This window comes from Rattus rattus, chromosome 5, assembly GCF_011064425.1.
Source record: "Rattus rattus isolate New Zealand chromosome 5, Rrattus_CSIRO_v1, whole genome shotgun sequence".
Classification (NCBI taxonomy): domain Eukaryota; kingdom Metazoa; phylum Chordata; class Mammalia; order Rodentia; family Muridae; genus Rattus; species Rattus rattus.
This window is the reverse complement of record NC_046158.1, coordinates 98,720,534-98,747,862: the sequence shown is the minus strand read 5'-3', so window position 1 is coordinate 98,747,862 and position 27,329 is coordinate 98,720,534. Positions and strand designations below refer to the sequence as shown.

The window sequence follows — 27,329 nt, the reverse complement described above, 5'->3', positions numbered from 1 at the left end:
GAAAAGAAAAAAGTTTGACCAAACCCTCATAGCTAAGCTTGCTTGCCTGACATCTGCAACCTCCAGAAGCCAATCAAAAGACCTTCCCTGCTAGGCCTGCTTTCTGTAAGTGTAGGACTGTAGTCAACTGTGGAAATCAGAGGACAAACTCGCATGTTAGTTCTCACCTCTCTTAACAAGGTCTCGTTTGCAGCTCCATGTAGGAACTAGCTGACCTTCTGCCTCCTATTTAGCTGTAGAATATCCAGTTCTATGTGGGTTATAGGGATTTGAACTCAAGTCCTTACCCTTGAATGTGAACTTTTGTCCACTGAGTCATCTCTTCAGCTCCTGCCTGTTTTCTTGCTAATTCATAGCTTTTTCTTCTTATCAATCTTCTTTTTCCATGAAACTGTAGAGATCTACAGCTTACCTGTCCTTAGAACTGCCCTCAAGTTTCACAAAAATAAAAACACTTGTTCAAGCCAGACACAGTGACATATGCCTGTATTCCCAATATTTGGCAAGTAGATGTCAGAGGATTGTTGAATTCAATTCTCTCTCCATCCCAGGTAACTGTCTTCTATAAGCCAACTTGCTCTACTTATTGATCACACTAATATAAAATTAGCTTTCCTCTTTATGTTGGAATTTAGGCTTAACTTACCTTAAGCTTTTATGAGTCAAATAGCTTGAAGGCTTCTATGTTGTATGTGTTAAGCTAATAGTATTTTTTTTTCTGTTACTTAGGATTCATATTGGAGCCACATTTAATTAAAATTAGTTTACTTTTACAGCTTGAATCATTAATGGAAATAAAAAATTACAAAACCAAAAGAGTATTGACAATGACAAAGTAATGAGTATATTTACACATAAATACACAAGAATTCCTACAAGGAAAATGAATAATTCTACTGACTTGTCTAGGTGATGTTCAAAATCTCAATACCACTTGTGTATGGCACATTCGTAAAAGCTGTAGACTTTAAAAACAATAACCTGTTGTTTTAACAGGGCTCTTTGGGGGTAAAGATCCTGCTTCCTTAGGAACATTTCCTTTACTATCCACCAAGTGAAGTCTTGTATTAAGATATGATGAGCAGGTTTGATGAATGCCCACAGTGCAGAATGCTACAGTAAGGAAATCCTGATGTATATACTTGAAAGGAAACCAGATCCCAGTTTAAACATAAGGCAGACGTACTTACAGTACTGATATAAATGAGAAGTTCTTGGGACAACTGTTACAATCTCTATTTATTATACTAGTCTCCATCTTAAGAAAACCCTAAGTGAGTAAAATATCAGTATTTTCCATTACACACCTCTAACCTTTAGCCACATGTCTGTGATTCCAGCACTTGGGAGGCTGAGGCAAGGAAAATCATGTGTTTGAGACCAGCCTGGGCTACATAGTGAGTCCAAGTTCTGCCTTGGTTACATATAGCACCAAAACAAAAAATTCTAAATTTTTACAAGACTGTTTCTTCTTTGTTGATCCTAAGTCCACCAGCACACATCCTCCACCAGCGTTTATTTCCAAGCAGTCCTAAGGATACAACCAGGTTCAGTGAGTGAACTGCCCAGAGGAGTTACAAGACTTAGTGTCATCACACTCACAGCTGTGACTTAGTACAACTCAACTGCTACACTTAAATGCTCTCTGTCACCAAAACGGTTAGGGATGAGGTGCTCTGCAATTCTGTAGGGACCAGTAGCAAAGGTACTTTCTACTCGGTGTGTACCAACATCCTAGACTCTCAGAAGGAAAGAAAGCATCCCCCACAAACTACTGTACAGCCTGATCACACTGAGCCCTGTTCCTCCTCCTATTACCTATGGTTCTAGGTGGGCCAGCCAAGGAACCACTACTTCATGAAGTCTTCAAAGGGGAACAGGCCTGGTGAGTTCAGTTACAGATTCTGGAACATTCCAATCCAGAAATGTTTTTAAAAGATACAATGCAGAATCATAATACAAAACCTTCTGCCTGAAGAATGTTCAATTCACTTATAATCATATGTATAGTTGATCATTTTTAAGCCTCACTGAAGAGAGTGAAAACATAGATAAAGGTCAGTTTGATCCTAATGAACCTAAAATTCTGGTGCTCCAATGTGCTCACTCGCTCTCTATTACTTTCATTTGTCTATTTTTGTGTGTATAGCACATACATATGATGACACATGTGTGGACATCATAGGCTCGAGAATCTGTGGGAATCAGTGATCCCCTTCTGATATGTGGATCCCAGGGATTGAATCAGGCTGTGAGGCTTGAAGCAGGAGCTTTTCCCCACTGAGATATCTTTCTGGCTCTGCTATTCCAATACTAAGAAGGCTTCAGTGCTGCTAGCAACAAAGCCTATCAATATGCCTGTCGTAACAATCTAGACAGGGACTTCTGATTACATGTAATTGACTGAACGTAAAGATGGCATCACTTGGCATCAGAGGTCTCAGTGTGAGCCTTAGAAAGAAAAGGTAAAGGAGGCACTATGTCAAGTTCATGAAGATGATTTTCTTCAGTCAGCATTCTGGGGATGTACAAGGAAATTTCCTTTTGTAGATCTCGCCACTTGAGTATATTCTCTGCCAGTTCTTCTGTCTTGTTCACCAAAATATCCATCTTGGCTAAAGCTTTGCTCTGTAACGTTTGAAATAAAGAAAAATAGAAAAAAACCTGTTATTGATTACCAGAAATAAATACTTCAAAAATTAGCATCTGGTCTTTTTCTAGTCCTTTACTGCAAAAATTCCTTAAAACTGTGGTTTGGGATGAGACAGGGAGAAAGATGAAGGTGGGCTAGGGATGGCGATGCAGAATTCCTTTTAGACATCAAAAAGACTGTAGATAGGAGTGAATACAAGGGCCAAGAGAAACATCCCTTTAAGAGTCTGGAACTAGGGGTTGGGGATTTAGCTCAGTGGTAGGCGCTTGCCAGGAAGCGCCAAGGCCCTGGGTTCGGTCCCCAGCTCCAAAAAAAAAAAAAAAAAGAACCAAAAAAAAAAAAAAAAAAAAAAAAAAACCTTGCCACTAAAACAAACAAATAACAAAAAGTAAAAACAACCCAACCTTACATATGTTCTGTCTGTGAGTTCTCTTCTCTACCATCAGTTTGAACTCTGCAAATAAACCCAGGCTTTCTCACTGCATCTGGCTGATCTGGAATTTGTGGTATCCTCCTACCTCATCATCCCCCACAGGCATGTGTGTGACACCAAATTTGTCTTAAACTGATTCTAAAGGTGTTGGGTGATTGAAGTCTGCAATTCTGAAATTTTCTTTTCTTCTAGTGCTGGGACAGGGCAAAGGCCTTTCACATACTAGGTAAACACTATAGAGAGTGGACCCTTGACCCTGAAAGCCTGTGTCTCTAGCATTTTCCAGATGGTACTGATCCCTCTGTCCTTACTCTGAGTGGTGGGGCTCAATCTAGTCTAGCCAATACTTGCTCCATGAGTAAAGGATAGTTTTGACCAATCCACTACTCCTCTGTATTTTCCTTAAAAACTAAAAATGGACTGGAAAGACAGCTTATCTGCAAACGCACACTTGTTGCTCTTCTAGAGGACCTAGGTTTGATTCTCAGCAACCACATAGCAGCTTGCAATTAACTCCAGTTCTTGGGGACTTGATAGCCTTTTCTGGCCTCTGATAGCACCAGACACATACAGCACACAGACATACATGCAGGCAAGACATTCACCCACATACAAAAAATTAAAACAAAAATGAAAAACAAGGGTCTGGAGACATGATTCAAAGGTTAAAAGTGTTTCCTGTTCTTCAGAAGGACCCAAGTTTGGTACCCAGCAGATGGCTCACAACTGCCTGTAATTCCAGCCCTAAGAAATCAGACACGTCAGGCACCTGTGCCCTCTCTCTCTCCCCCATCCCCTCTCCCCTCCCCCCCCCCCCCCTCTCTCTCTCCCCCTTCCCCTCCTCCTTCCCTCTCAACCTCTCTGCAATGGGAGTATACAAACACACACACACACACACACATTTTAAAATTTAAAAAAAAAGTAAAAATCACAACCTCCATTACCAACAAAAAAAATGGAACGGCTCCCCAGTATTCAGAGAGTAAAGTCTAAAGTCCTTAGTCTACTGGAAGGCTGAATCAGGAGCATTTTTGTGAGTTCAAAGCCCGCCTGAGCCATATAGTATATGTAAGGTCATCCTATTCTATAGAGAACCTGCCTAAATAAATAAATTTCTTTTTAAATTTTGGTTTTTAGAGACAGGGTTTCTCTGTGTAACAGCTCTGGCTGCTACAATTATTAACAATTATAGGTGCCGAACACCATGCCTGGTTAAGAAAAGGTTTGTTTTTCTTTTATGTTTCATGATTTAATAATGACTAACTCAAAATGAAATAGCCAAGTAAAGAAAGACAAACACAGTCAGTCTTGTCTCGTATGTATATTCTATATCTGAGTGGTCTATGTGACCATGTGCTCTCAAAGTAAAAGGGAGACAGTGAGCAGAGAGGAAGGGACATTAAGGGCTGAGGGAGAGAGCGAAAGAGTATCAGTATATGTGCCATGCAAACACAAGCAGGCACTATCTGGAGGAAGCGAGAGGGCCAGGAGAGCTGGATGGAGGAGATGAGAGAGGATAGTCACAGGAGAACCCACTAAAGCAAAGGTTAATCACACATCCATGAGAACATCATGAGAATCATTGCTTTGTTTGGTACCGAAGGAGCCTGAGGCTAGCCTGAGCTATGTGAGACTATCTAAAACAAAACTAAGACCAAAAAGGTAAAAGGTAATACAGCTGAGATCCTAGTATAAGAACGGAGAGCAGCTGTATTAGTGGTACTCACCATTTTCTTTAGGTTTGCATCTAAATGAGGGATATTTCTAATTATTTCAAGATTCGTTTCCATTTTCTCAATGAAAGTCACAGCCAATTCCAGCATATGTACCATATATCTAAAAGAGAGTGTTACAATTTGAATGTAAATTTATCCCACAGGCCTGTGTTTGAACTCTGGTCCCTATTGGATGATGCTATTTAGGATCTTATTGGAGTTCTGGGGCACTGGTACTAGTTCATACAAGTAGATCACTAGGGACAAACCTTAAAGGTTTTCTCCAATTCCTAATCCATTACGATGTGAACAAGCCATGCTGCAAGTTCTTGCCACCACAGATGAAGTTTCCCCAGCCACAATGCCTCCCTTACCATGTTGGATGTATGTCCTCTAATCTGTGAGCCAAATCAAACCTCTCTAACTAAGCGACTTCTGTTAGGTATTCTGGGACAAAAGTAATACAGGGAGAAAAGCAGTAACTTTTCTTCTTTAGTTGTTTTGTTTCTTTTTCTTTAATTAGGACTGTTAATTTGAAATAAGCAAATCTTATGAGTATCATTAACCTTTTAATGGAATTATCAGCCGTAAAAAAAGTTCTTCCCTTTTACTTAGGGCAAAACTTAGGTTGTTATCAAAACAGAAAAATAGAATAAGCTAGTCATCATGGTATTCACCTTTAACCCCAGCAATTGAGAGGCAGAGGCAGGTGGATCTCTGTGAATCCAAGGCCAGCCCAATCTACAGACTAGTCTACAGCTAGGGCTACACAGAGAAACATTACCTCAAAAGACCTAAAAGAGATATATATATGTGTGTGAAAGACACTTATTCCTGATAACTAAAATCTAACTCAATTGTGGCATGTCGTTAATCCCAGCATTTGGGAGGCGGAGGCAGGAGGATCTCTGTGACTTTGAGATTAGCCTGGTCTACAGAAGGAGTTTTAGGCTAACCAGCAATACATATTGAGCTCTATCTCAAAAAGAAAAAAGAAAAAAGAAAAAAGAAAGAGGAGAAGGAGGGAGGAGGGAGGAAGAGAGGAAGAGGAGGATGACAACCTTCAATGGCTGGTAAGAACTATCTCACATAAAGCGACTTCCCCCAACAAAACCTCATATTGGTTCAGATAACTGAAAAGTCACCAGGGATAAATACTACATTGAAAAGTATCACATAATTTTTCTGAATCTGCATTGGTAAAATCTTGAATCATTACTCAGCTCATCTTTTCGCTGTTGTTCTTTTCTCTGTTTTTAAGTCACTTGCCCGAGACTGAGATATATTATCTGTAGAGGTAAGTACAAAGTTCAATATCCATTTTGTTTCATCCTTAACTACATAGCAAGTTTGAGGCAGGCCTATATAAGACCCTGTTTCAAAACAAAAATAAAAAAGCTTCCAGGTTTTGTAGTCCTCTGATCCTCAGCCTCTCTATCTTTTTGAGAGAGGGTCTTGAAATGTAGCCCTGACTGGCTGTACTGAAACTGGCAACTAGCTCTGTAGACCAGGTTGGCTTCAAACTCACAGAGATCCACCTCTGCCACCCCAGTGCTGGGATTAAAGATAAGTACCACCACAGCTAGCTTCAGTTTGTATTTTCTTATGGCTTTTGTTTTCTTGAGACAGGGTTTCTCTGTGCAGTCCTGGCTGTCCTGGAACTCACTCTGCAAAGCCCTTTCTTCTTACCAGTTATAGTTATTTAAAAACAAAGGACACTTTCCTGTTTAATGCAGCAAATTAGTAATGTTAATAAATACAATCAATAATACACTGCTTTGTGACTTATGCTAAAACATAACTGCCAGTTTAAACAGAAGCTACCTTAAAAAGACATGCCTAATTCTCCATTTCCGCTTCTTGGTCTAACCTGTGATAAACAGCTTCCATTGGCAAGTTCTCCTGGCACATGGGTCTCAGCAGTCTTTGCCTGATGGTGTGCTTCTCTTTTAGCACTGCTTCCAGATGATTATTCATGCTTTGCAGAACATCATATTTCTCAACTACATAAACCAGAGATGGCGACCACAATGAGCAACAGGAAAGGTATGTTTTAGAACTGTTAAAAATGTCTTCCTTGAGGACTGAAGAGATGGCTTAGTGGTTAAGTCCACTTATTTCCTTCCAGAGGACCTCCCCACCCCTGCCCAGGGGATGGCACTATTAGAAGATGTGCCCTTGTTAGAGTAGGTGTGTCACTGTAGGCATGGACTTTAAGATCCTAATCCTAGCTGCCTGGAAGCCTTCATTATGAAGATGTAGAATTCTCAGCTCCTCCTGAAGCATGCCTGCCTTGATGCCACCATATTCTTGTCTTGATGATAATGGACTGAACCTCCAAACCTGTAAGCCAGCCCCAATTAAAATGTCCTTTATAAGACTTGCCTTGGGCTGGAGAAATGGCTCAGTGCTTAAGAGCACTGACTGCTCTTCCAGAGGTCCTGAGTTCAATTCCCAGCATCCACATGGTGGCTCACAACCATCTGTAATAGGATCTGATGCCCTCTTCTGGTGCGTCTGAAGAAGGGACAGTGTACTCATATACATAAAGTGTATGTATATGGTTTCCACTAGTCACGTCAACTGGACTGCTTCATGGTTAGCTAAAGCTACACAGTGAGACCCTGCCTAAAAAATAAAACAAAACCCCTCAAGACATACATGTTAGGGCATGTCTATGGGGCAATACCTGGGAAAGATTATGGCATTAGAATTCTGTTGCCTGGTGTTAATATGCTGGTATAATTCAAAAGCAAGCTGAAATCCTAGTGATTATTCTCTTAGGCAAACTTACCCAAATAGGTAGGATGAATAAGATCTGCTGTATCCTTTTCTAGCTTCAGAAGTTCAATTTCCAGATTGTTCTACATGAAGACCAAAAGTGAACTTTAGCTCACTCAGAAAGCATCCCGAAGTTAGAAGCTTAAAACACTGATAAAATGGACAAGCTACAGAAACATGGTACAAGACATAAATATACTCCTTAAATGGGAAGGAGGGATGGTTTATATGAAACCAGGACAATCATTGGAGCTTTTCATCTTGGTATCTTAACTTCCTGTTCTACAATTAACTAATACAGCAAGACCTATCAGCCATGCACTAGGCATTGTCTTAATTGCAAAGCACTATTATTCAAACCAATTAAGAAGTGTTTTGTTTGTTTTAGTTTAAAGATGGGCATCAAAAACCCAAGGCCTCTCACATGCTAAGCATCCACATTTTCTCTAAAATACACCCCAGCATACTATACACTTTTAAATGGAGTAGAACTGAAAAGTTCATAATTTACCTGGTAGATTTTAGCTTGAAGATCTGAGATCTGCTGTAATCTGGAAAAGTTCACAAAGCAAGGAGCCGTGTTCTTAGATATATCTAACATCTCCTATTGGTAAATGAACAGGGAAAGCATAGTATGTTATCAAAATGTTAGCACATTAGAGTAACATACACAAGGGATTAAAGAAAATATTATGTCCAAAACTGCACCTAACACAAAGAACATATTAAAACAGTAGAATGCATATCATCTGTTTTTATTTGATTTTGATAAGGCCTCATGTAGCCCAAGCTAGCCTTGAGCTTGCTATATTGCCAAGGATGTCCTTTAAATTCTAATCTCCATATCTTCATACCTCTATTTCCTAGGTGTACAGCATAAAACCGGGTGTGTGTGTGTGTATGTGTGTGTACGCACAAGTCAGACACACACAGATCAAGAGAGCAAGAAGGGGGAGGGGAAATTGAGAGTGTGTTTTGCATATATGTGTGCTGAGATTAAAGGGGTGTCCTACTACTGCCCAGCTGGATTAAATTTTTTTTTTTTAACCTTTTAAAGATTTGTTTATTTTATGCATGTGAGTACCCTGTTGCTTTCTTCAGACAAACCAGAAGGGGGCATCAGATCCCATTTCAGATGGTTGTGAGTCACCATGTGGTTGCCTGGAATTGAACTCAAGACCTCTGGAAGAGCAGTCAGTGCTCTTAACCTGAGCCATCTTTCCAGATCCTGGATTAAATTTTTGATAATCAAAGTGTCACTCTCCATGATCCATCTGTCCTCTGAACTGGCCAGACAGGATAGTTAAATGGAAATGTGTTGGGAACAACCACCCCTGCATCTTCCAGGTCCTTGATTTTGGTGCTCATTTCTGCAGTTCCTCCTAGGATGTAATACTGTCTTTGATTCACTATTTTTCTTGGTAGGGGCAACTCCAATGTCCTCCCTTTAGCCTTTCAATATAATAGCCCTCGCTCCACAGGTCAGGAAACTAATATGGGGATCCTGCCAGCTTCTAAGTATATCAATCCCAAATATACACTCTGGGACTGGGGAAATGACTACAGGATCAGTTCAGGAACTCACTGGACCTAACAGTGAGTTGGACTTCAGCCAAAACTCCATTAATCACCTAACCATTTAATTCTGGGCCATGCTTCCTTAGAGTTAAGAATCTGTGAGTCAATGACCATCATGACATCGAGCAAGCTGCAGGCAGAAATAGCATGGGAGCAGAAGCTGGGAGCTTACATGTTGAGAGACAAGCATGAGGCAGAAAGAGCTAACGGGAAATGGTATGGGTTTTTGAAACCTCAAAGCCCACACTCAATGACAAATGCCCTCCACCAAGACCACATTTCCTAATATTTCCCAAACAGGTGAAATCCTTCTACCAAATGGGTACTAGGTATTCAAATATAAAGGCCATTCTCATTCAAATCACCACCACGAATATGATTAGAATCAGATACTATCAAAAGGAACATGGACACTAGAAGAAAAGAATATTTAACCTAATCTATCATATCAACCAAAGTAGAGAAACAGAACTGGAAAGATGGCTCAGCACTAAGAGCATTTGTTGTTCTTGCAGAGAACCCAGGTTTAATTACCAGCAACCACTCAGTGGCTCACTCCAGTTCCAAGGGACCCAGTGCTTTCTTCTGACCTCCATGGGTACCAGGCATGCACACAGTACACATACATACATGCAGGCAAAACATTCATACATAAAATATTCAAATAAATATATCTATATGTAAACAACATATAGTGCTCAGGCTCTTTAGAGCTCAGGCTGTAACCTGGGGCCCCTGTAGTGGCCTGTTTTCAATCTTGACGCTGTATCTCTCTATATTCTGTGTTATTCCTTCCCTCAGAATAAATTTATTTTCAATTCTTTAGATAAGAGGCCAAGAACCTAAATATTTCTAGCCCAGACCCTGACACACTAGTAACATACTGACTAGACGAGGTTAGACTGGCTAGCTAGCTCCTCCTATCTCTGGCTCCTAGCTCTAGGACATTTACCTTCACATTCTGCTTTTACCTGGGTGTGAGGAATCTAAATTCAGCCCTTTGTGATTATTTGATAGGCGATTTATTGATTAAACCACCTCCTGAGTCCCAGTACCTGTTTTATATGGTGCTTTGGATCAAACCAAGGGCTTTGTGTGTGCTAGGCAAGTACTCTATCAACTGAGCTATATCCTCAACCCATTTACTTTTTTCATTTAAGGGTTTAGCAGGGCATGATTGTACATGTCTTCAATCCCAGCACTCAGAAGGCAGAGGCAGGTGGATCTCTGAGTTCAAAGCTTGATCTATAGAGTGAGTTCCAGAACAGCCAGGACTACACACAACCATCTGTAATGGGATCCAATGCCCTCTTCTGGTGTGTCTGAAGACAGCAACAATGTACTCACATAAAATAAATAAATAATCTTAAAAAAAAAACCAAAACCTAAAAAACAAGAAACTGGCTAATGTGGAAGATAACCATAAAACCACCACTGTACAGTGCCTGAGGTTATCTACCTTTCTATAGTTCAGAAACTTGTATTCTCTGTCAACACTTTCAAGAAGGACATTGAGTCTCAAATGTGTTACTTATGAAATAATCCAATAGTTTTATGACAAGAGAATGGGACGATGCAAGGTGAGAATACTCTGCAATGTGGTAGAAAGAAAACAGGGAGGAGAGAGAAAGGGTTAACTGAAGAGTACTGTGCCAGCTCCTGGGAAACCAGTTAGCCAGGGCCAATTCACACACTCAAAGTAATGCTGGGTCTTAAAGTCCAAAATCTTTCACAGCACAATGCTATCACATTCACCCTTATTATTTTAGCACTATTTATTTAGAGACTGAGTCTTGCTATGTGGCCCTAGATGGTCTGTAACTCACTAGCCCTGGGATTACAGCTGTGTACCACCATGTCTGGCTGTTAACAACTCATTTTAAAAGATGATAGAGCAAAAAGGAGAGAGTTATAGGATCTAATTCTGCCAGCTTGCTGAGTGATACTGATTTCTTGGTCTCTTTAGGCGCTTCTTATTTGTTTAATGGAGACATGGTCTCCTCCCTCTATCCTAGGCTAGCCTTGAACTCTGAGCAATCTTTCTGCTTCCAGCTCCCAAGTGTTCCCAAGTCTTGTGTCACCACATCTGGCTATTTAGGTTTCTTAAACACTTTAGGACATGTGTGAAGTCTCTATTACCTCTTTCAGACATTAAAACCAAAAAACTATGAAACCAAGGGGCTGGAGAGATGGCTCAGTGGTTGAAAGCACTGATTTGCTCTTCCAGAGGGTCTGGGTTTAATTCCCAGCAACCACAAAGCAGCTCACAACGGTCTGTAACTCCCATTCCAGTGAACCTGACACCTTTACACAGATATACAAGCAGGCAAAACATCAATGTACATAAAATAAAAATAAACAATTAAAAAATCTTCCATTACTAGCACTGCTAATTTCTACAGACGAATTAACTAACTTTCCTCAACTTCCTTTTTGTATCAGTTTCCTTCCTTCAATCATAATGTGCTTGATTTCTCACTCCCTCATTCCTTTCAGTTATTCCTTCAGATATTCGATTTCTCCCTTCTGTCTACCTGCTTGTCAAAACAGTCACTTCTTGGGCTACTCTTTATTCTTGTCTCAAAAATCTTCACAGTGCAATGGCATACCCAGACACACAGAGACAAACACACACTTTTAATAGATGCTGTCCTAAAGAGTCTCCGCTAGAGTTCTTCTGTACACAGGGCCCCAGATATATTTTAATAATTCCCATTAACAGGTGTTGTTGGAAATGTTTTTAAAGATACCTGCCACTATTTCTTTCTCACTGTCCCCACTCTACAATTTAGAGCGGTGGTTCTCAACTGAGTGACTCTCAACTCTTGGTGGGGGTCAAACAACCCTTTAACAGACACGAGTCGCCTAAAGACCACCGGGAAACACAGATGTTTACATTAGTATTCCTAACAGTTGCAAGATCACAGTTATGAAGCAGCAACCAACGGAAATGATATTATGGTTGGGGGTCATCACAACATGAACTGTATTAAAGGATCGTAGCCTGAGGAAGGTTGAGAAACACTCTTCTAGAGGAAGTAGTATCACTGAAAAGAAAAAAAAAAAAAAAAAGCGGAGTGCTGTTCCATCTCCGACAAACCGGCCTGGGATAACCTGCAGGCACTCAAAACAGAGTGCTCGGAACACCAGCACTCTGTCCCTCACACTCGAAGAACCCACGGGAGTATGGTCACGGCTGCAGTCTCCAAGGGACGCTACTAGGTACTCAACACAATCCTCAACTGGCTCACTCACGCCCGCGTAACCAGGACCACCACCTCACAGCTGAATTCTGTCGCCACCTTGATGACGCCGTCGCCGCCCCCCACGTACCTCAGTGACTATCCCTGAAGCCACCAAATGGTTCAGCAGTAACCCAGCTGCACTCGGCGCGGACGCTGGGTCCCACGGGTTGGCGGCAGCCATGGCTCCAACGCACCTCTGGAACTGGCGCGAGGAGTGAGGGGCACACAACGAACGTGCGCGCGGTTTGATGATGTCACAGGGCGTTCCTACCCGGGCGGAAGCCCTGGGAGCGCGTCTCAGGCGAGCGCGGGTCCCGGGTGTTCCCTGGTGGAGTCTTCTCTGCACTGAGCGGTAGGAGGCGAGTCTTGAGCTCCCTGTTCCGGCAGCAGCTATCGGAGGCTCCCTGGCCCTTAATTCAGGTGCCAACGCAGCAGGATCTTGTGGTAGCACTGTCTGCTCGCTTGCTTTCCCCTTGTTACTCTTGGGCTGGCCCCTGGGAAGTAGGGATAGACAGAAGGTGACAACTGGGACAGGAGACCTAAACCAGAGGTTTATCGATGGCTGTATGTCTAGACTGGGCGGTGACAGCTATGCTTCTTTCCTGCAGGGAACTGAGCCGTGGTACTAGGATGGGAAACAGTGCCCTCCGTGCTCATGTGGAAACAGCGCAGAAAACTGGTGTCTTTCAGCTTAAAGACCGTGGACTGACCGAGGTGAGACCTAAGGGGACCGGACCTAGAAACTAAAAGGGAGAGGGATGGCGGGGTGGCGAAGTCTATTGGTGCAGGATTTTTCCACACTGTGAGCTCCTTTCTCCAGTTCCCCTCAGAGTTGCAGAAGCTGACAAGCAATCTTAGGACCATCGATTTGTCCAACAACAAGATCGACAGCCTCCCACCTCTGATAATAGGAAAGTTCACTCTGCTAAAGAGCCTCTCTCTCAACAACAACAAACTGAGTATGGATTTTGTGCCTGGGCAGCTTTGGCTAGTAATCAGCAGTTATGAAGGGTGTTTTCCCTGTTAGATGATTTTTGTTATGAAATCAGTTTAGGGGATGCAGAATGTTAGAGTATTGAAGCTTTTATCTCTTGTAATTAAATCTAAAAGCCTCCTTGGGTAGTGTAATCATTATTACTAGGTTAATTTGGACTAGGAAGACCTTTGGGAATCGATGTAAACACGATGTAAACAGTTATCTAATTTGGGTGGCACGGTGGAATGAATCTTTTAACCTTCCCCAGATTGTTTTTAGAATACACTTAAGCCCCTTTACAAAAAGAATCCATTATATATGTACACACTTTCCTGCATTTTGATGGCTTCTTAAGTCCCAAACACCGTTTGTAAAAGGTGAAACCTAGACATGACATGTGAGGATTCTATGTAAGAAGTCGGGCCTGTAACCCCAGCTACTCAGAGGCTGAAGCAGAAAGGTAATTCCAAGGCTACCCTAGACAACTTAGTGAGACCCTGTCTCAGAATTAGAAACAAAACCAAGATGGGGCAGTTACCATGCTGTCTTTTTATAAATTTCATTAGTTCTAACATTTAGGTTTTTCCTTTAATTTTCTTCACCAGCTGTTCTACCTGATGAATTATGCAATCTGAAAAAACTAGAGACACTAAGTCTCAACAATAATCACCTGAGAGAGCTACCGTCTTCCTTCGGGCAGCTGTCGGCTCTGAAGACCCTGAGCCTCTCTGGGAATCAGCTGGGAGCATTACCACCCCAGCTTTGTAGCTTGAGGCATCTGGATGTAGTAGATCTCTCCAAAAACCAGATTCGGAGTATTCCTGACACAGTCGGGGAGCTGCAGGCCATCGAACTCAATCTCAACCAGAACCAGGTCTATACTTTGTTTGCATTTATGGTCTTCTGGTAACTTCCTGTTCCTTAAATGATAATCATGGAGTTAGGTATCCGAAGCTAAAAGATATATAAGGTGAACGTACTCCAATGCCCATGTCATGGGTTGACAGTGGTTGTGTAATGAATGGTGTTGAAGGTGTCTTGAGGAAGGTAGGAGAGTAACAGGATAACTACAAAAAAAAAATACTATTGAAAGTTTTACAAATATCCTGTTTCTTTTCACACCAGTTGGTAAAGAGGCACATAGGGATGACACAGTGTAGGGATGAGAACTATACACGCAGAATCTGAGTCAGACATCAGACACTGACGAATGATCCCTGAGTGACAGTTGTTCGTTCTGAAGCTGGGCTATTGCGGGACCACTTTATACCTGAAATGTGTTCTGAAGCTCCTTGATTAACATTAGTATGGAGAAGTGCTCTGCTTTAGATATGACGCGCAGTGATGAAAGAAACATTTGGGGTTAGGTAGCCTTGAGATTTTAGCATTTATGCTTCATCATGCACTTTGTGTCTGTTTATTAGTCCTATAGGCATGTTATGACTGTGATAGATTGCAGTCAGCAGAATATTCGACCTTGGAGGTAGGTTTGTCTTTTCCCTGAGATTTCTAGGAAAGAACTGTCATGGGTATTAGTTGACTTACTCCACATTCCCTGCTGCCAGACCATGGAGTTTCTCAGACTGTACTTGGATAACCTGGGGGCTTATGCTCACCTTAGTGTTTGAGTCGGCAATTGAGAAGTCTAAGAATCTGCATTTTCAGTAAGTTCCTAGGTGATGGTTTGAGATGCCAGGTAGTCAACAGAATTGTGACCTGGCTGGTACTCGAGAAGAGCTGAGTGGTACAGTAATTGTGTATCATGTACCAGACCCTCGTTCATCCTGCTGCATAGGAAGGGAAAGACATGGAGCATCTAATGGGCAAAGTAGTAGATTGGTCAAAGACACAGTGTGTTTGGAGTTGACCTGGAGGACCTACACAATGCTACTAAATGGACATGCTGAGTTCAGATGACTCATCCAGATGTTTTAGTGACAACTGTAGATACAAAGCTGTATTTGAGATCAGGTCATAAGTGAAATGGCTTTAAGAATGATTGCTTTCGCTCTTGCTCCCTCTTACTCTTCCCTTCTTCCCCCTTTGTCCCCTCTCCCCCTCTCCTCCCTTGTCTCCACATGCTCATGGTCGGCACCTACTCTACTCCTCTCCTCTCTCTGTCCTACTACCCTCTTAACTCCTCTCCCTATGCTCTGAATACTCTATTCTGTACTATTAAAAAAAGGATTGTTGGGGTTGGGGATTTAGCTCAGTGGTAGAGCGCTTGCCTAGAAAGCACAAGGCCCTGGATTCAGTCCCCAGCTCCAAAAGAAAAAAGAAAAAAAAAAAAAGGATTGTTTTCTAGAAGGGTGAGAATGTTAAATAGGAAGCATTAGGGATTAATTTCTGCTTGGATAGAATTCTAAAGAAATAAAAAGGGTGGTGGTGGTGGTGGTGCATGCCTTTCATCCCAGCACTCGAAGGCGGAGGCAAACGTGGTTTACAGAGCAAGTTCAAGGACAGCCAGAGAAACCCTGTCTCAAAAAACAAACAGAAAACAGACAAAAAAAGATTATGCCCCCCTCCAAAAAATTTTAGGAGAAATTCAAGAGGAAAAGTCAAAATTATGCACAAGAGGGTCTGTCAAGAAATGGATGGGTAGTCAGTCAGATGCAGCAGTGAGGGAAACAGGGGACCCTGGCTTCAGCAACAGAGCAGTGGTAGGTCGAGATGTTCATGTGGTTGTTTCTGAGTGACAGCTTACTGGCAAACTTTTTCCTTTAAACTTACGTGATTCTCATTATTTCCTACAATACATGTACAGTGCTTTTATTATTAGTTTTTATTTCTGAAATGCTACTGGTAACCTTCAAATAATTTGAAAGTGGAGGAGTAACAGAAGGTATGTAACAGGCTTCTGTGTCGAGTAGGTAGTGAGAAAACGGAGGCGGTCAAAGAAAAACTAGGACACAGTCAAGATCTGTTTCAGTGTGGTAACATGGTCATTATGCTCTTTGTCCTCTTCCTGTTTTGTTGTCCAACAGATATCTCAGATCTCCGTGAGGATATCCTGCTGTCCTCGCCTCAGAGTCCTCCGGCTGGAAGAGAACTGCCTTGAGCTCAGCATGCTTCCGCAGAGCTTCCTCAGCGACTCCCAAATCTGCCTGCTTGCCGTGGAAGGCAATCTCTTTGAAATAAAGAAACTTCGAGAACTAGAGGGTTATGATAAGGTGTGTATCAGCATCTTCTGCATTTCTAGTGCCTGCTCCAGAGGAACAAGCCATGTCTACAGTTAGCATCTGACCCTTGGCCAGAACGTGTTGTGCCAAGTGACTTTCTCCACACACTGCTCACTGCACTACATCTTTTGATGTTTCCTAGCAAAAAGATGGCAAACACTTTAATAATTAAGATGACTAACACATTTTAATAATTAAGTAGATTGTGCCAGGTATGGCTGCAGCAGGGGTTTAATCCTAGCAGTGGCAGGCAGATCTTTGTGAGTCCAAGGACAGCCCAGGGCTACACAGTGAGACTGTCTCAAAAAGAAGTAAATTTTGTATGAAATTAATCAATTCAAATTAGAAAGAAAAAAACCTAAGTTAAAAAGTATCCTTATGGGGGTTGTAGAGGTGCTCAGGAGCTAAGAGCACTTTCAGAGGACCAGGATTCAATCCCTAGCAGCCACATAGCAGCTCACATTTGTCTATTTTAACTCCTGTTCCAGGAGATCCAACACCCTCACACAGACATGCATTCAGTCAAAACACCAAAGTACATAAAATAAAAATAAATTATTGAAAAAAGGTATTATATCTGTCTATACCAAAGTGCCATATGTATATTTTTCTTTCATGTTTTTAGTACATGGAAAGGTTCACAGCCACCAAGAAGAAATTTGCATGATGTTCTCCAGGACCATGGGACACTGACTTGGAACTCTGTTGGAATCTGACTGAGTCAAAGGCTACTGATGATGGATACGCTGCGGACACGCTGCAGATAACATTTTACTCAATGACTTTTTCCTCTTTAGGACTATGTCAGATAAGCTAAAGGAAAAGGATTTAGGAGTAGGAGACAGGAAGAACCCTTCATCTTCATGTAGGGCCGTGGCCAGTGCTGATCTTCAAACCATCATTAGTTGAGCTCTAAGGAGCAGTAGGTAGTGGCTGTTCATGCAGGCGAGTGCTGCCCGACAGAGGGAGCCGTGCCGCAGCTTGAGACTCTATTGAGTTGCAGACGTCAGCTTTCATAAGTCAGTCCCCGTCACCTCTGTGTTAACACTTCACATCTTTTATGAAATTCTAATTTGTGGGAAACATGTATGGCTAAGGGTGAATGCTTTTAGCAGCGTTTACTCTTGGAACTTGGGATGTACATGGCTATGTAGCTGTCTTAAAGAGAGCTTTGTCAAGAGGGGCACCAACACAACAGCCACCAAGAATGTTCCCCAAGGTGCAGTAGCAAATTTTTTTTTTACTATTGCAGGTGCCTTATTGGTAGAGGGCTCTGAAAGAGCTAAAACTATATGCAAAAATTATAAAAACTTTTTGTTTTTAGACAGGTTTTTGCTATGTAGCCCAGGCTGGCCTCGCCCCACCTCAAACCTCTCCTCTCCCCCACATGCTGGGATTATAGGCATGCGCTACACAGCCTACTTGTAAGATTTTAAATTTTAGTAATCAAGATTTTCTTGAAGCTTTGTTAAAAATCATGTGCTATTCTGGTAACTCCTCCCCTTTTTGTATTTATAACTACTAATCAGATTACCTTCAAGAAAACCATTGCTACAATATTTTAAAATAACCTATGTTTATCATGGTTATTCTCTGAATGAGAGAATATTCTAAATAAAATATTTTTAGTGAACTTTGTCTGGAAGCAATGTTAATTATTTAAAGAACTTTTAACCTGTTAAGTAGTCCTTTGTTCTCTGAAAGTAAACTGGGTACCATTAAAAAAGGCCTGTTTTGAAAAAGCCAAAAAAGTAAGAAGGGAAAGAAAAAACTGGGGGATGTTTCATGCTCTTGTTTGGCTTTAAGGCAATGAAATCTTTTGGTGCCGTGCAGACATTTCTGAGAACTCGGATCGGTGCTTAAGAGAACGGGAAGGTGGAGAGGATTGCAGAGTGTTACTGGTAAGAACATCGTGAAGCTCTCATAGGGATTGTTTTCTAAAGTCTTCCCTCTAACCAGTGCCTTTCACTAACAAATCTGAACCAATCAATAACTTACAGGCATTCATTTATATTGCTCCAAAATACCTTCGTGTTATTCAGTCAAGAAAAACCATCTCTCTTACTTGGTGCTGACCTGTATCTAAGCTCCTTCCCTAAATCTAATCCGAATTAACTGCTCCCCCATCTGCTGATAGAGTACTTCCCACATCCTGTATTTATCTCTCTTGCTAAACTGAAGTGCTTGACGTTAAAAACCATATAAAGGGGCTGGAGTGAGAGTTCAAGAGAAAAAAAGCACTAGTCCTTGCAGGGGACCCAGATTCAGTTCCTGTACCAACAAGCTGGTTCCAACACCCTCTTCTGGCTTCTGGGCACTAGGCATATATGTGCTACACATACACACATGCAACCGTAACACTCATAAATAAAATCCTTTTAAAAAACAAAAACATACCCAATACGCCTTAAATTTTAGTTTGGTTTGGAGTCAGCTAGTACATGGAGTAAAGTCACAGGCACTGTACTTGGAGAAATCAACATATAGATCCACTTTGTTACTTTATAGCTTTCAGGGCAATTTACTCTCATCTGTAAATCTAGGGAATACCTCTATATTTGACTTTCTCGAGTATGTATTATAAAGAAAAAAATCATAAAAGTGACACAACAGGGGGTTGGGGATTTAGCTCAGTGGTAGAGCGCTTGCCTAGCAAGCGCAAGGCCCTGGGTTCGGTCCCCAGCTCCGAAAAAAAGAAAAGAAAAAAAAAAAAAGTGACACAACAGGAACCCAATGAAACAAGCGATTTATCTTATCTATAAAGAGGCAAAGACAAACAAACCAATTAATGACTTCAGGATAAGGAATCTGAATATCAAATGAGAAATAAATCAGGGATAAATTAGGATAACTTGGAATTTTAATGAGAGCATCCAGGAAAATAGCATTCAGGTAACTTCTGCTTTTTATTTTCATTACATTCTTATGTGTATGTGCACACAAGCTTGCATACAGTGCAGCACACGTGGAAGTCAGAGGAAAACTTTTAGGTTCTTCTTCTACCATTTAAGTCCTGGAGTTCAAACTTGGGTTGTCTGGCTTGGCAGCAAGTACCCTTACTTGCTAAGCCATATCATTGGCCCTTTTTGTTTTGAGTATGTTTCACATATCCCAGGTTGTCCTGAAAATGTGTACCTGAGAATGACCTTGAACTCCTGATCCTCCTGCTACCCCCTACCTAGTGCTGAGTTTGGAGGGGCATGCCACCACATCTGGCTTACATGGTAAAACAGAACTGAACCTAGGGATACTTGTATACTAGGCAAGCACCTCATGATCTGAGCAGTTCTACATTCCCAATCCTAAACCTTAACCTCCGAGTTCGAGGCCAGCGTGATCTACAGAGTGAGTTTCAGGATAGCCAAGACTACACAGAAAATCCTGTGTCAAGACCAACCAACCAACCAACCAACCAAAAGTTCAGTACAAGATGCTAGCTCTTATTTGTAGTCATAGGTAATATATACAAGGTCACGATATTAGAAGACACACCAAAACCAGAATCCCAGGTGACTCCAGCTTGTGTTATGCTATTGTATCTCAAAAATAACAGCAACAGTGGGGGTATGATGGCTCTGCAGACAAAGGTGCTTGGTATCTGCTTCCATGCTTTTGTCTTTGGTCGGGAGAGGAGCTATGTTGTCTTTGACCTAAAAGAGCTCCCTCCATTCTAGAGAAAAGAGCTATCATTTAGGAGAGTTACACCTAATAGGCGCTCTTTCAAGAGTTTTGTTGGGGGCTGAAGAGGTGGCTCAGTGGTTAAGAGCACTGACTGCTCTTCCAGAGGTCCTGAGTGCAATTCCCAGCAACCACATGGTGGCTCACAACCATCTGTAATGAGATCAGATGCCCTCTTCTGGTGTGTCTGAAGACAGCTACAGTTGAAGACAGCTACAGTGTACTTATATACATAATAAATAAATCTTAAAAAAATAGTTTTGTTGGTTGATTTTGGGGGGGGGGTAGAAGCTGTTTCTGGACACAATTTACTCTAAGCTAGCCCACAAACTCATTGGGTAGATTGATTGTGCCTCAGGTTCCCAAACATTGGGATTACCCATGTGGCCTGTAAGCCTGGCATATTCTAAGAAATTTCTGGGCATTACAGGTCTGTAAATTAGTTTATAAAACAGGATTTATTAATTCCCATTTACAGGTATAGAAATTAAGGCAAGAAATAAGCATGCGTTCACACCAGCCAGCAAGAGCAAAGGGTTGCTTTAGTGCATATTCTAGCCAAATAATACCTTGGATACTACCTTTTGGTACCGTTCCTTTGGACAAATCACCATGTTGTTTTTAAATGACTAAGGGAAGCACTTTTGGGCACAGCACAGTCCAGTGTTTTACACTCAGCCATACTTCATACATTAGGTATCTGTACCCAATAGCTCCTCACTCTGGCATGGAACACTGCTTTGTTTTGCACACTGTCCTCTTCACCCTCTGAATGTTGCTATGCTAGACTCATCTTCAATACATGACTTGAATTCTCACTCAGAAATACTCAGTAGTGTATTTAAGTTCAAACGACTAAGACAAGTAATGTCTAGAATGAACTCAAAGCAAACCGTAGGAAGTCCTGTACACACTTCTGGTGAAAAGTAGAGAAGAGCTAATGCAACTTTCTATTGGCGTGCATGACGTATGGACATTTGCTTTATCTAATGTTAACAAAAGCTGGTAAAATGATTGCCCCCACAAATAAGTCATAGAAACATCACCTATTTGAAGAACAATACCATTAATTACAAAATTTAATTGTAAGAATCAAGCAATGGTTACTGGTCAAACCGATCTACTTTGCAATTGTACATGCTGATTTTTAAACAAAGGTGACAAATACCAGTTCAGCTTTCCTAACACTTCAGGGTCTACACAAACTTGATTCTGTGTGTAAGGCAGAGAGAATGGCAGTGTGGTCATCAATAATTAATCAAAGGCATAATTTTCCAAACAACTTTTAGTAACCGATTATAACTTTTTAAACGTCTAAAACTATACAAAACTCAAAGCAATCTATTTTTCTACCTGAGATCAAAACAAGTCTTTTTCATGTCTAAACATAATTCTTACGAGGTAAATCTGAATTCACATGATACACCCTGCTTTAGTGAGGAAGTCTCCGATTTCACATATATATATGTACATCTTTTAAAGGCTACTGACAGCTCCATGAAGTTAACAGGCCTGCAATGGGGCCATGCTATGACTTACTGTATGAGAATAAAAGGCACTCGTTTATATAGTGTTGCTACATGTGCAATATGAAACGGGACCCAAGAGCCTACATTTATACACAAATCACTAAGGGTTTAGGAGTGAAGCTCACTTCTGGAAAACTCACTGTATTCTCTTTGGAGCAGAAGCTGGAAAACAGTGGTGTAGAACAAAACCCGTGTGAAAGCTCCTACCCCAAGCACTGAGGGTTTTTTGTGACCTGTAGTTTCTTTAATGAGTCACTTCACTACTTCTTCCTTCCTCTTGCTCTTTACCATAAAACCAAAACCAAGCCAACCAACCAATAATGGCAAAAGCTCCTTATCCAGCTGCCTCCCCTCATGGCTCTTTGGCAATGCTTCCAAGTCTTGAACACAAAAGCTAAATGACGAGATGGAGAGACTAAGTGATGTACAGAAAGCAGCCTACAAGAGTGAATTGAGAAAGACTAAGAACGCCTGAGCAAGAACCTACCCCAAAAGACAGAAAGGAAGGAAGGAGGAGGCATCCTCCCCTGCCCTTCTCGCACAGTCTTTCAAACTGAGTAAGAAAAGACTGAGCAGGAGCCCGAGACTGAGTTAACAGGTAAAGAAGTACAGCAGGGTTTTAGCTGTCAATGAGTTTCTTTGCTCTTGTATTGGCAATGTCAATGCGATTCTTGTTGGTGTCAGCCTGAAAAAAACAAAAACAAACGTCAGCATCCGTTCACAAAATAAGCCATTTTAAACACAAATTAAGCCGGGGGAGGCAGGCGTAGCTCAGTTGGTAGTGTCTGCCCAGATGCACTGGGTTCAATTTCACAGCACTGCATGTGCCTGCTATGTGCCAGCATAGCAATCCTAGAACTTGGTCCTCAGTAAGCAGTCTTCCTCAACTACACAGTGAATCCGAAGCCAGCCAAGGCTACATGGAATTCTGTTTCGAAAATCAAGTTTAATTTTAGCTGAGGACACAGCTCAGGGGCAGAATATATGATTTGCAATTCTATGGACATACATTCACCCACAAACATGCACATACACATACACATGCACAAACACGCAACGTTTCATGTATTTGGGAACTACATATGGGAATAAGCCTGTAATCTCAGCACTCAAAAGGATATGGCAAGAATATCATGAGTTCAACACCAGCCAGGGTTACAGTCAAACTGTCTCAAAATAACAGCAGTTAAGAGGGTGGGGTATAGTTCAGTGGTAGATTACTTGCCTCCCACACATGAGGTCCTATGTTCAATCACCAGTGCAACAAAAAACATAAAATTTTATATTATTTTGAGACATGGTATCTCTCTGTAGCCCTGGCTGTCCCAGAACTCACTCTGTAGAGAACAGGCTGGCCTTGAACTCACAGAGATCCACCTGCCTCTGCTTCTCTCAGGGCAGAGATTAAAGGAAAGGCCACCAGCAATCAGCAAAATTTAAATAATGTGTATGGGTGTTTTGCCTGCATGTATGTCTGTGCACCATGTGTCTATGGAAGCCATGAAGTTGTTGGATCCCCTGGAACTGGAATAAGCCACCATGTGGGTGTTGAGAATTGTTTCCCAGTCCTCTTGAAGATCAAGAAGTGCTCCCCACCACCCCAGGGTTGCAGACACACACCACCATGTGTAGCTTGTATATGAGTACTTAGGATCAAATGCAAGTCCTCACACTTGCATTGCAAGCACTTCCCAACTGAGCCACCTCCCAAGGCCTTCTACTTAAGATTTTGAGACTAGATCTGATTGCCTGGGCTGGCCTTGAGCTTATGAGTTCAAGTGATCTTTCCACTCCTCTGGAGTGGCTGGAATTATGGGCAACAACACTGGTTCCAGCCCATTTTCGATGCAATAAAGTATGACAAGAATGCTCTCTGAGCAGAAGTCTCATTTGGAGCTACTGAGCTCTGACCAAAGAGACTGAAATAACTTTGCCAAAGATCTTTGGAACAGATGTACTGCCACCCACAGAAGCATCTAAATTAAAATGATGTGTAATCTATACCCTAAACCCAGGGTTCAGCACTGCAAGCATCTTAGGAACCAAGTGGCTCCAGTCCAAGCGCCAAAAGAGGTCAGAGGGTTTCATACTCCTTAAAGCTGGAGTTATAGGCATTGCGAGCCCCCTGACATGGTTGCTGGGAATAAACCAGATCCTCTGTAAGAGCAGTAAGTGCTCTTAATCAATGAACCATCTTTCCAGTCACACATGACCCTATACAAGAACAAGTCTACAGAATTGGTTTTTGCTACTGACTCCTGAAATGAAGCTGTACGATTTTACTTCTAGGCTATCTGTATCCGTGAATAAAACAAAAGTAAAAGCTAACATGCATTCAGGCAAGGAATGCACATAACACACACACAAAACTTAGGAGGAATCTACTTGGTACATGATTTGTTTGCTGGGTGGTTGGTTGGTTGGTTGGTTTTGAGATAGGGAGGTTTTATGAAGCCCTGGAAGTCCTGGGATTCTCTATGTAGACCAGGCTGCCCTTGAACTCAGGGAGATCCATATGCCTCTGTCTTCCCAATGCTAGGATTGTAAGTGTATACCACGACACCCAGGTTACTCAATACATTCTTAAATTTCTTTTAAAATTACACTTATTTATTGTGTGCATGTACATATGTGTACAGGTCAAAGGACAGCTTATAAGAATTGGTGATGTCCTAAGATGTAGATCCCAGGGATCAAAATCAGGTTGTCAGGCCTGGTGGCCTGCATCTCTACTCCCTAAGCTACCTCACAGGCTCTACAAATAAATTCTTAGCTTCATGTGGAAAGTTTTAGGTTAAACTTCATTCTAATATGTGCCTTTTCAATGAACCACTAACATGAGCAAAACAGCAAGACTGCTTTTAAAATGCTGGAGCAGCCACCTCACCACACGGCCTAAGTAGACTGCACTGATCCCTCCCAAAAGATATTGATCACTCAGTATCACTGGATTCACTCTCATTTTCCTGTGGGTTTAATTACTTTTTTTTTTTTTTTTTTTTTTTTTTACCTTTTCTGTGATCTTCTGTATTTGCTGGTTTTGAGCATCAATTTCATTGCCCATATCCAGAGCCATGTTCTTTAGGTTCCCTAGGATGCTGCCCACTTGAGTCAGGTTCTCTTCCATCTCATCTTCTCTGGCATCATTGGTTATGCTATCAGAAAAAAAGAGAGTTAAATCAGAACTCTATACTATAAGTCAGAATCTAAACTATAAATGGACTAAATCTAGAATTATAAAAATAAGTAATCAAAATGATGGTCACATGTAAATGAAATGTAGACTAATTATTAGAAACAGTCTACACTGAGAAAAGGAACAAAGGAAGAGAGAAGAGGAGAGGAGAGGGAGAGAGGAGAGGAGAGGAGAGGAGAGGAGAGGAGAGGAGAGGAGAGGAGAGGAAAAGAGGAGAGGAGAGGAGTCGAGTCAAGTAGGTAATAGGCAGACTAGCAAGATGGCTCAACAGGTCGAAATGCTTGCTGCAAAAACCTGATGACCTGAGTTCAGTTCATGGAACCCATATAAAGGTAGCATGAGAGAACCAACTCCACAATATTGTCCTCTGACCTCCTCATACACATTATGGAATTCATGTGTACTTTTGTTCACATGTACACATATATAATTAAAAAAATTCTTAAAAGCCAAGTGTGGTGAAACTTACCTGTAATCCTAGCACTCAGAAGGCTCAGGCAGGAAGAGAAACATAAATTAGAGACCAGCCTGGGCTACACAGACCTTGTCTCAAAACAGCAGCAGCAAAAGCCAATCAAGGAGACTACAAGATCTGTGGAGAAGACCACTAACATATAACGCTGAGACACAGTGTATTTTCTAGCACCATTAAGGTACTTGTTTACGGTAACACACTAATTCTAATACTCCACTCCAAATCTTCCCAGTCAGGAAAGTATATAGTCCTGGATGGCCTGGAATTCACTATGTTTCTCAGACTGACCTTGAATTAGTCAATCCTCCCATGTTACCCTTCTAAAGTGCTAGGATTACCAGGTAAACAGCTTATTTTGTTATTTTCACTACAGATAAAGCCTTATGATGCTCCTTTGGCCGACCTATAGCTCCTGGGTTAAAGTAATCCTTCATCCTCAGCCTTCAAGCCCAGTTGAATCTTTATGTTTTGTTTCCTTCTAAGACAAGGTTTCTCTGTGGGTAGCCCTGGCTGTCCACTCTGTAGACCAGGCTGGCCCTCAAATTGACAGAGATCTGCCTGCCTCTCCCTCCTAAGCACTGGGATTAAAGGCTGCACCACTATTGCCTGGCTTGTTTTAACCTTTACATTTACTTGTAGTGTGTGTGTGTGTGCACATGCATGTGCACATGTCACAACACATGCACTGGAGATCAGAGGATAATTTAAGTGAGTCAGTTCTCTTTTTTTACCATATGAGAACTGGGAGTGTAACTCAGGACAGCAGGCTTGGCAGCAAGCTCCTTTACCTGTTGAGACATCTGACCAGCCCCTAACCTGTGGTTAATAAACCTTCAAATCAATCTATGCACACTCAAATCTCAAGACTTTAAAATCAATTAGACAATGTGACCAGAATGCCGTACCAGGAAATGGTGGAAGGTAGGGTGTGGGGCTTGACAGCAGCTCTATAGAGGGCATGCCTTGCTCAGCCTTTCCTATACTCCCTTCTCACAGCTTACTGCCTGCCACACGTGAAAATAACTGTCACCATATTCTTGCTGCCATCATTTTCTTTCCAAGAAACCATAAACCAAATCTTTTGGAATGAGAAGTCAAAATAAACCATCTCTTTGAAAGGAGAGAAGGAAGAAAGGGGGGGAAGACTGACAGGTTACTTGTTGAGTTAGGGTTTATTGCTAGCCACACCCAATCTCTAAAATGAGCCACACATTAGGAGATGTAGAAACAGGAGGAAGAGCTGGTGTACCGTTTAATGTATCCACCGCTGGCCGCTCCTGTAGTCTGCTGAGGCTGACCGTTTGTTATCCGGCTTGGTTGCTTAGATACTACATTGCTAGGTGAGCTGTCTCCACCATCACCCCATGTTGCCTTATAGTTCTTTCCAGACTCAAAATTCTTGGTCCTATATTAATGTCAGAGATGTAGACAAAGCAGGAAAGGGGGTTTAAGTTATTAGTACTTATTACCCTGAATATGACCCTACAATTTCTTGCTAAAAGTAGGTTAACTGCACCATGGCCGATGTCAAAAGAGGAAAGGGATGAATCAGATAAACCTCTACCAACATTTAATAATTTGGTTTGTCTGTTTGGTTTGGAGACAAGAGCTCATTATGTAGTTCTAACTGTCCTGGAACTTGCTTTTGTAGACCAGACTGTCCTGGAACTCAGAGAGGCCTGCCCCTGCCTCTCCAGTGCTGGGATTACAGACACGCACCACTACCACTTAGGCATTTTTTTTTTTCCTTTTTTTTTCAGAGCTGGGGACCGAACCCAGGGCCTTGCACTTGCTAGGCAAGTGCTCCACCACTGAGCTAAATCCCCAACCCCCACTTAGGCATTTTTAAAAGGTCCAAATACTATTACCAAGTTTTTGTTAAGCCATTAGC

At 41.7% G+C, this 27,329-nt stretch overlaps 3 protein-coding genes across 9 annotated transcripts in view; 1 reads left to right on the top strand and 2 right to left on the bottom strand.

Annotated features, from left to right (window-relative positions):
* Positions 1-821: 821 nt before the first annotated feature.
* On the bottom strand, positions 822-12,635 carry Haus2 (HAUS augmin like complex subunit 2). Its single transcript, XM_032904023.1, has 6 exons — positions 12,494-12,635; positions 8,094-8,186; positions 7,596-7,665; positions 6,672-6,804; positions 4,814-4,922; positions 822-2,628 (listed from the first exon to the last, which is right to left on the bottom strand). The coding sequence occupies exons 1-6, from the start codon at positions 12,584-12,586 to the stop codon at positions 2,422-2,424; spliced, it is 705 nt and encodes a 234-aa protein (XP_032759914.1). The 5' UTR covers positions 12,587-12,635; the 3' UTR covers positions 822-2,421.
* Lrrc57 (leucine rich repeat containing 57) lies at positions 12,536-18,193 on the top strand. 4 transcript variants are annotated; one of them, XM_032904019.1, is made up of 6 exons: positions 12,536-12,825; positions 13,014-13,119; positions 13,226-13,364; positions 13,987-14,255; positions 16,366-16,551; positions 17,186-18,193. In XM_032904019.1, exons 2-6 carry the CDS (start codon positions 13,036-13,038, stop codon positions 17,225-17,227), a joined length of 720 nt encoding a protein of 239 aa, XP_032759910.1. In that variant the 5' UTR covers positions 12,536-12,825; positions 13,014-13,035; the 3' UTR covers positions 17,228-18,193. The 4 variants fall into 4 exon arrangements, with proteins under 4 accessions (XP_032759910.1, XP_032759913.1, XP_032759912.1 ...); XM_032904022.1 differs by having other exon boundaries at positions 12,629-12,757; XM_032904021.1 differs by having other exon boundaries at positions 12,664-12,764.
* A 2,484-nt stretch (positions 18,194-20,677) lies between these two features.
* Positions 20,678-27,329, bottom strand: part of Snap23 (synaptosome associated protein 23) — a 28,652-nt gene continuing 22,000 nt past the window's right edge. For all 4 annotated transcript variants that reach the window (XM_032904016.1, XM_032904015.1, XM_032904017.1 and 1 more), the window contains exons 6-8: positions 26,688-26,843; positions 24,778-24,922; positions 20,678-22,452 (exon numbers count right to left, since the gene is read on the bottom strand). In XM_032904016.1, the coding sequence (XP_032759907.1) occupies positions 22,387-22,452; positions 24,778-24,922; positions 26,688-26,843 (367 nt within the window). In that variant the 3' untranslated portion in view covers positions 20,678-22,386. The remainder of the gene's footprint in view (positions 22,453-24,777; positions 24,923-26,687; positions 26,844-27,329) is intronic.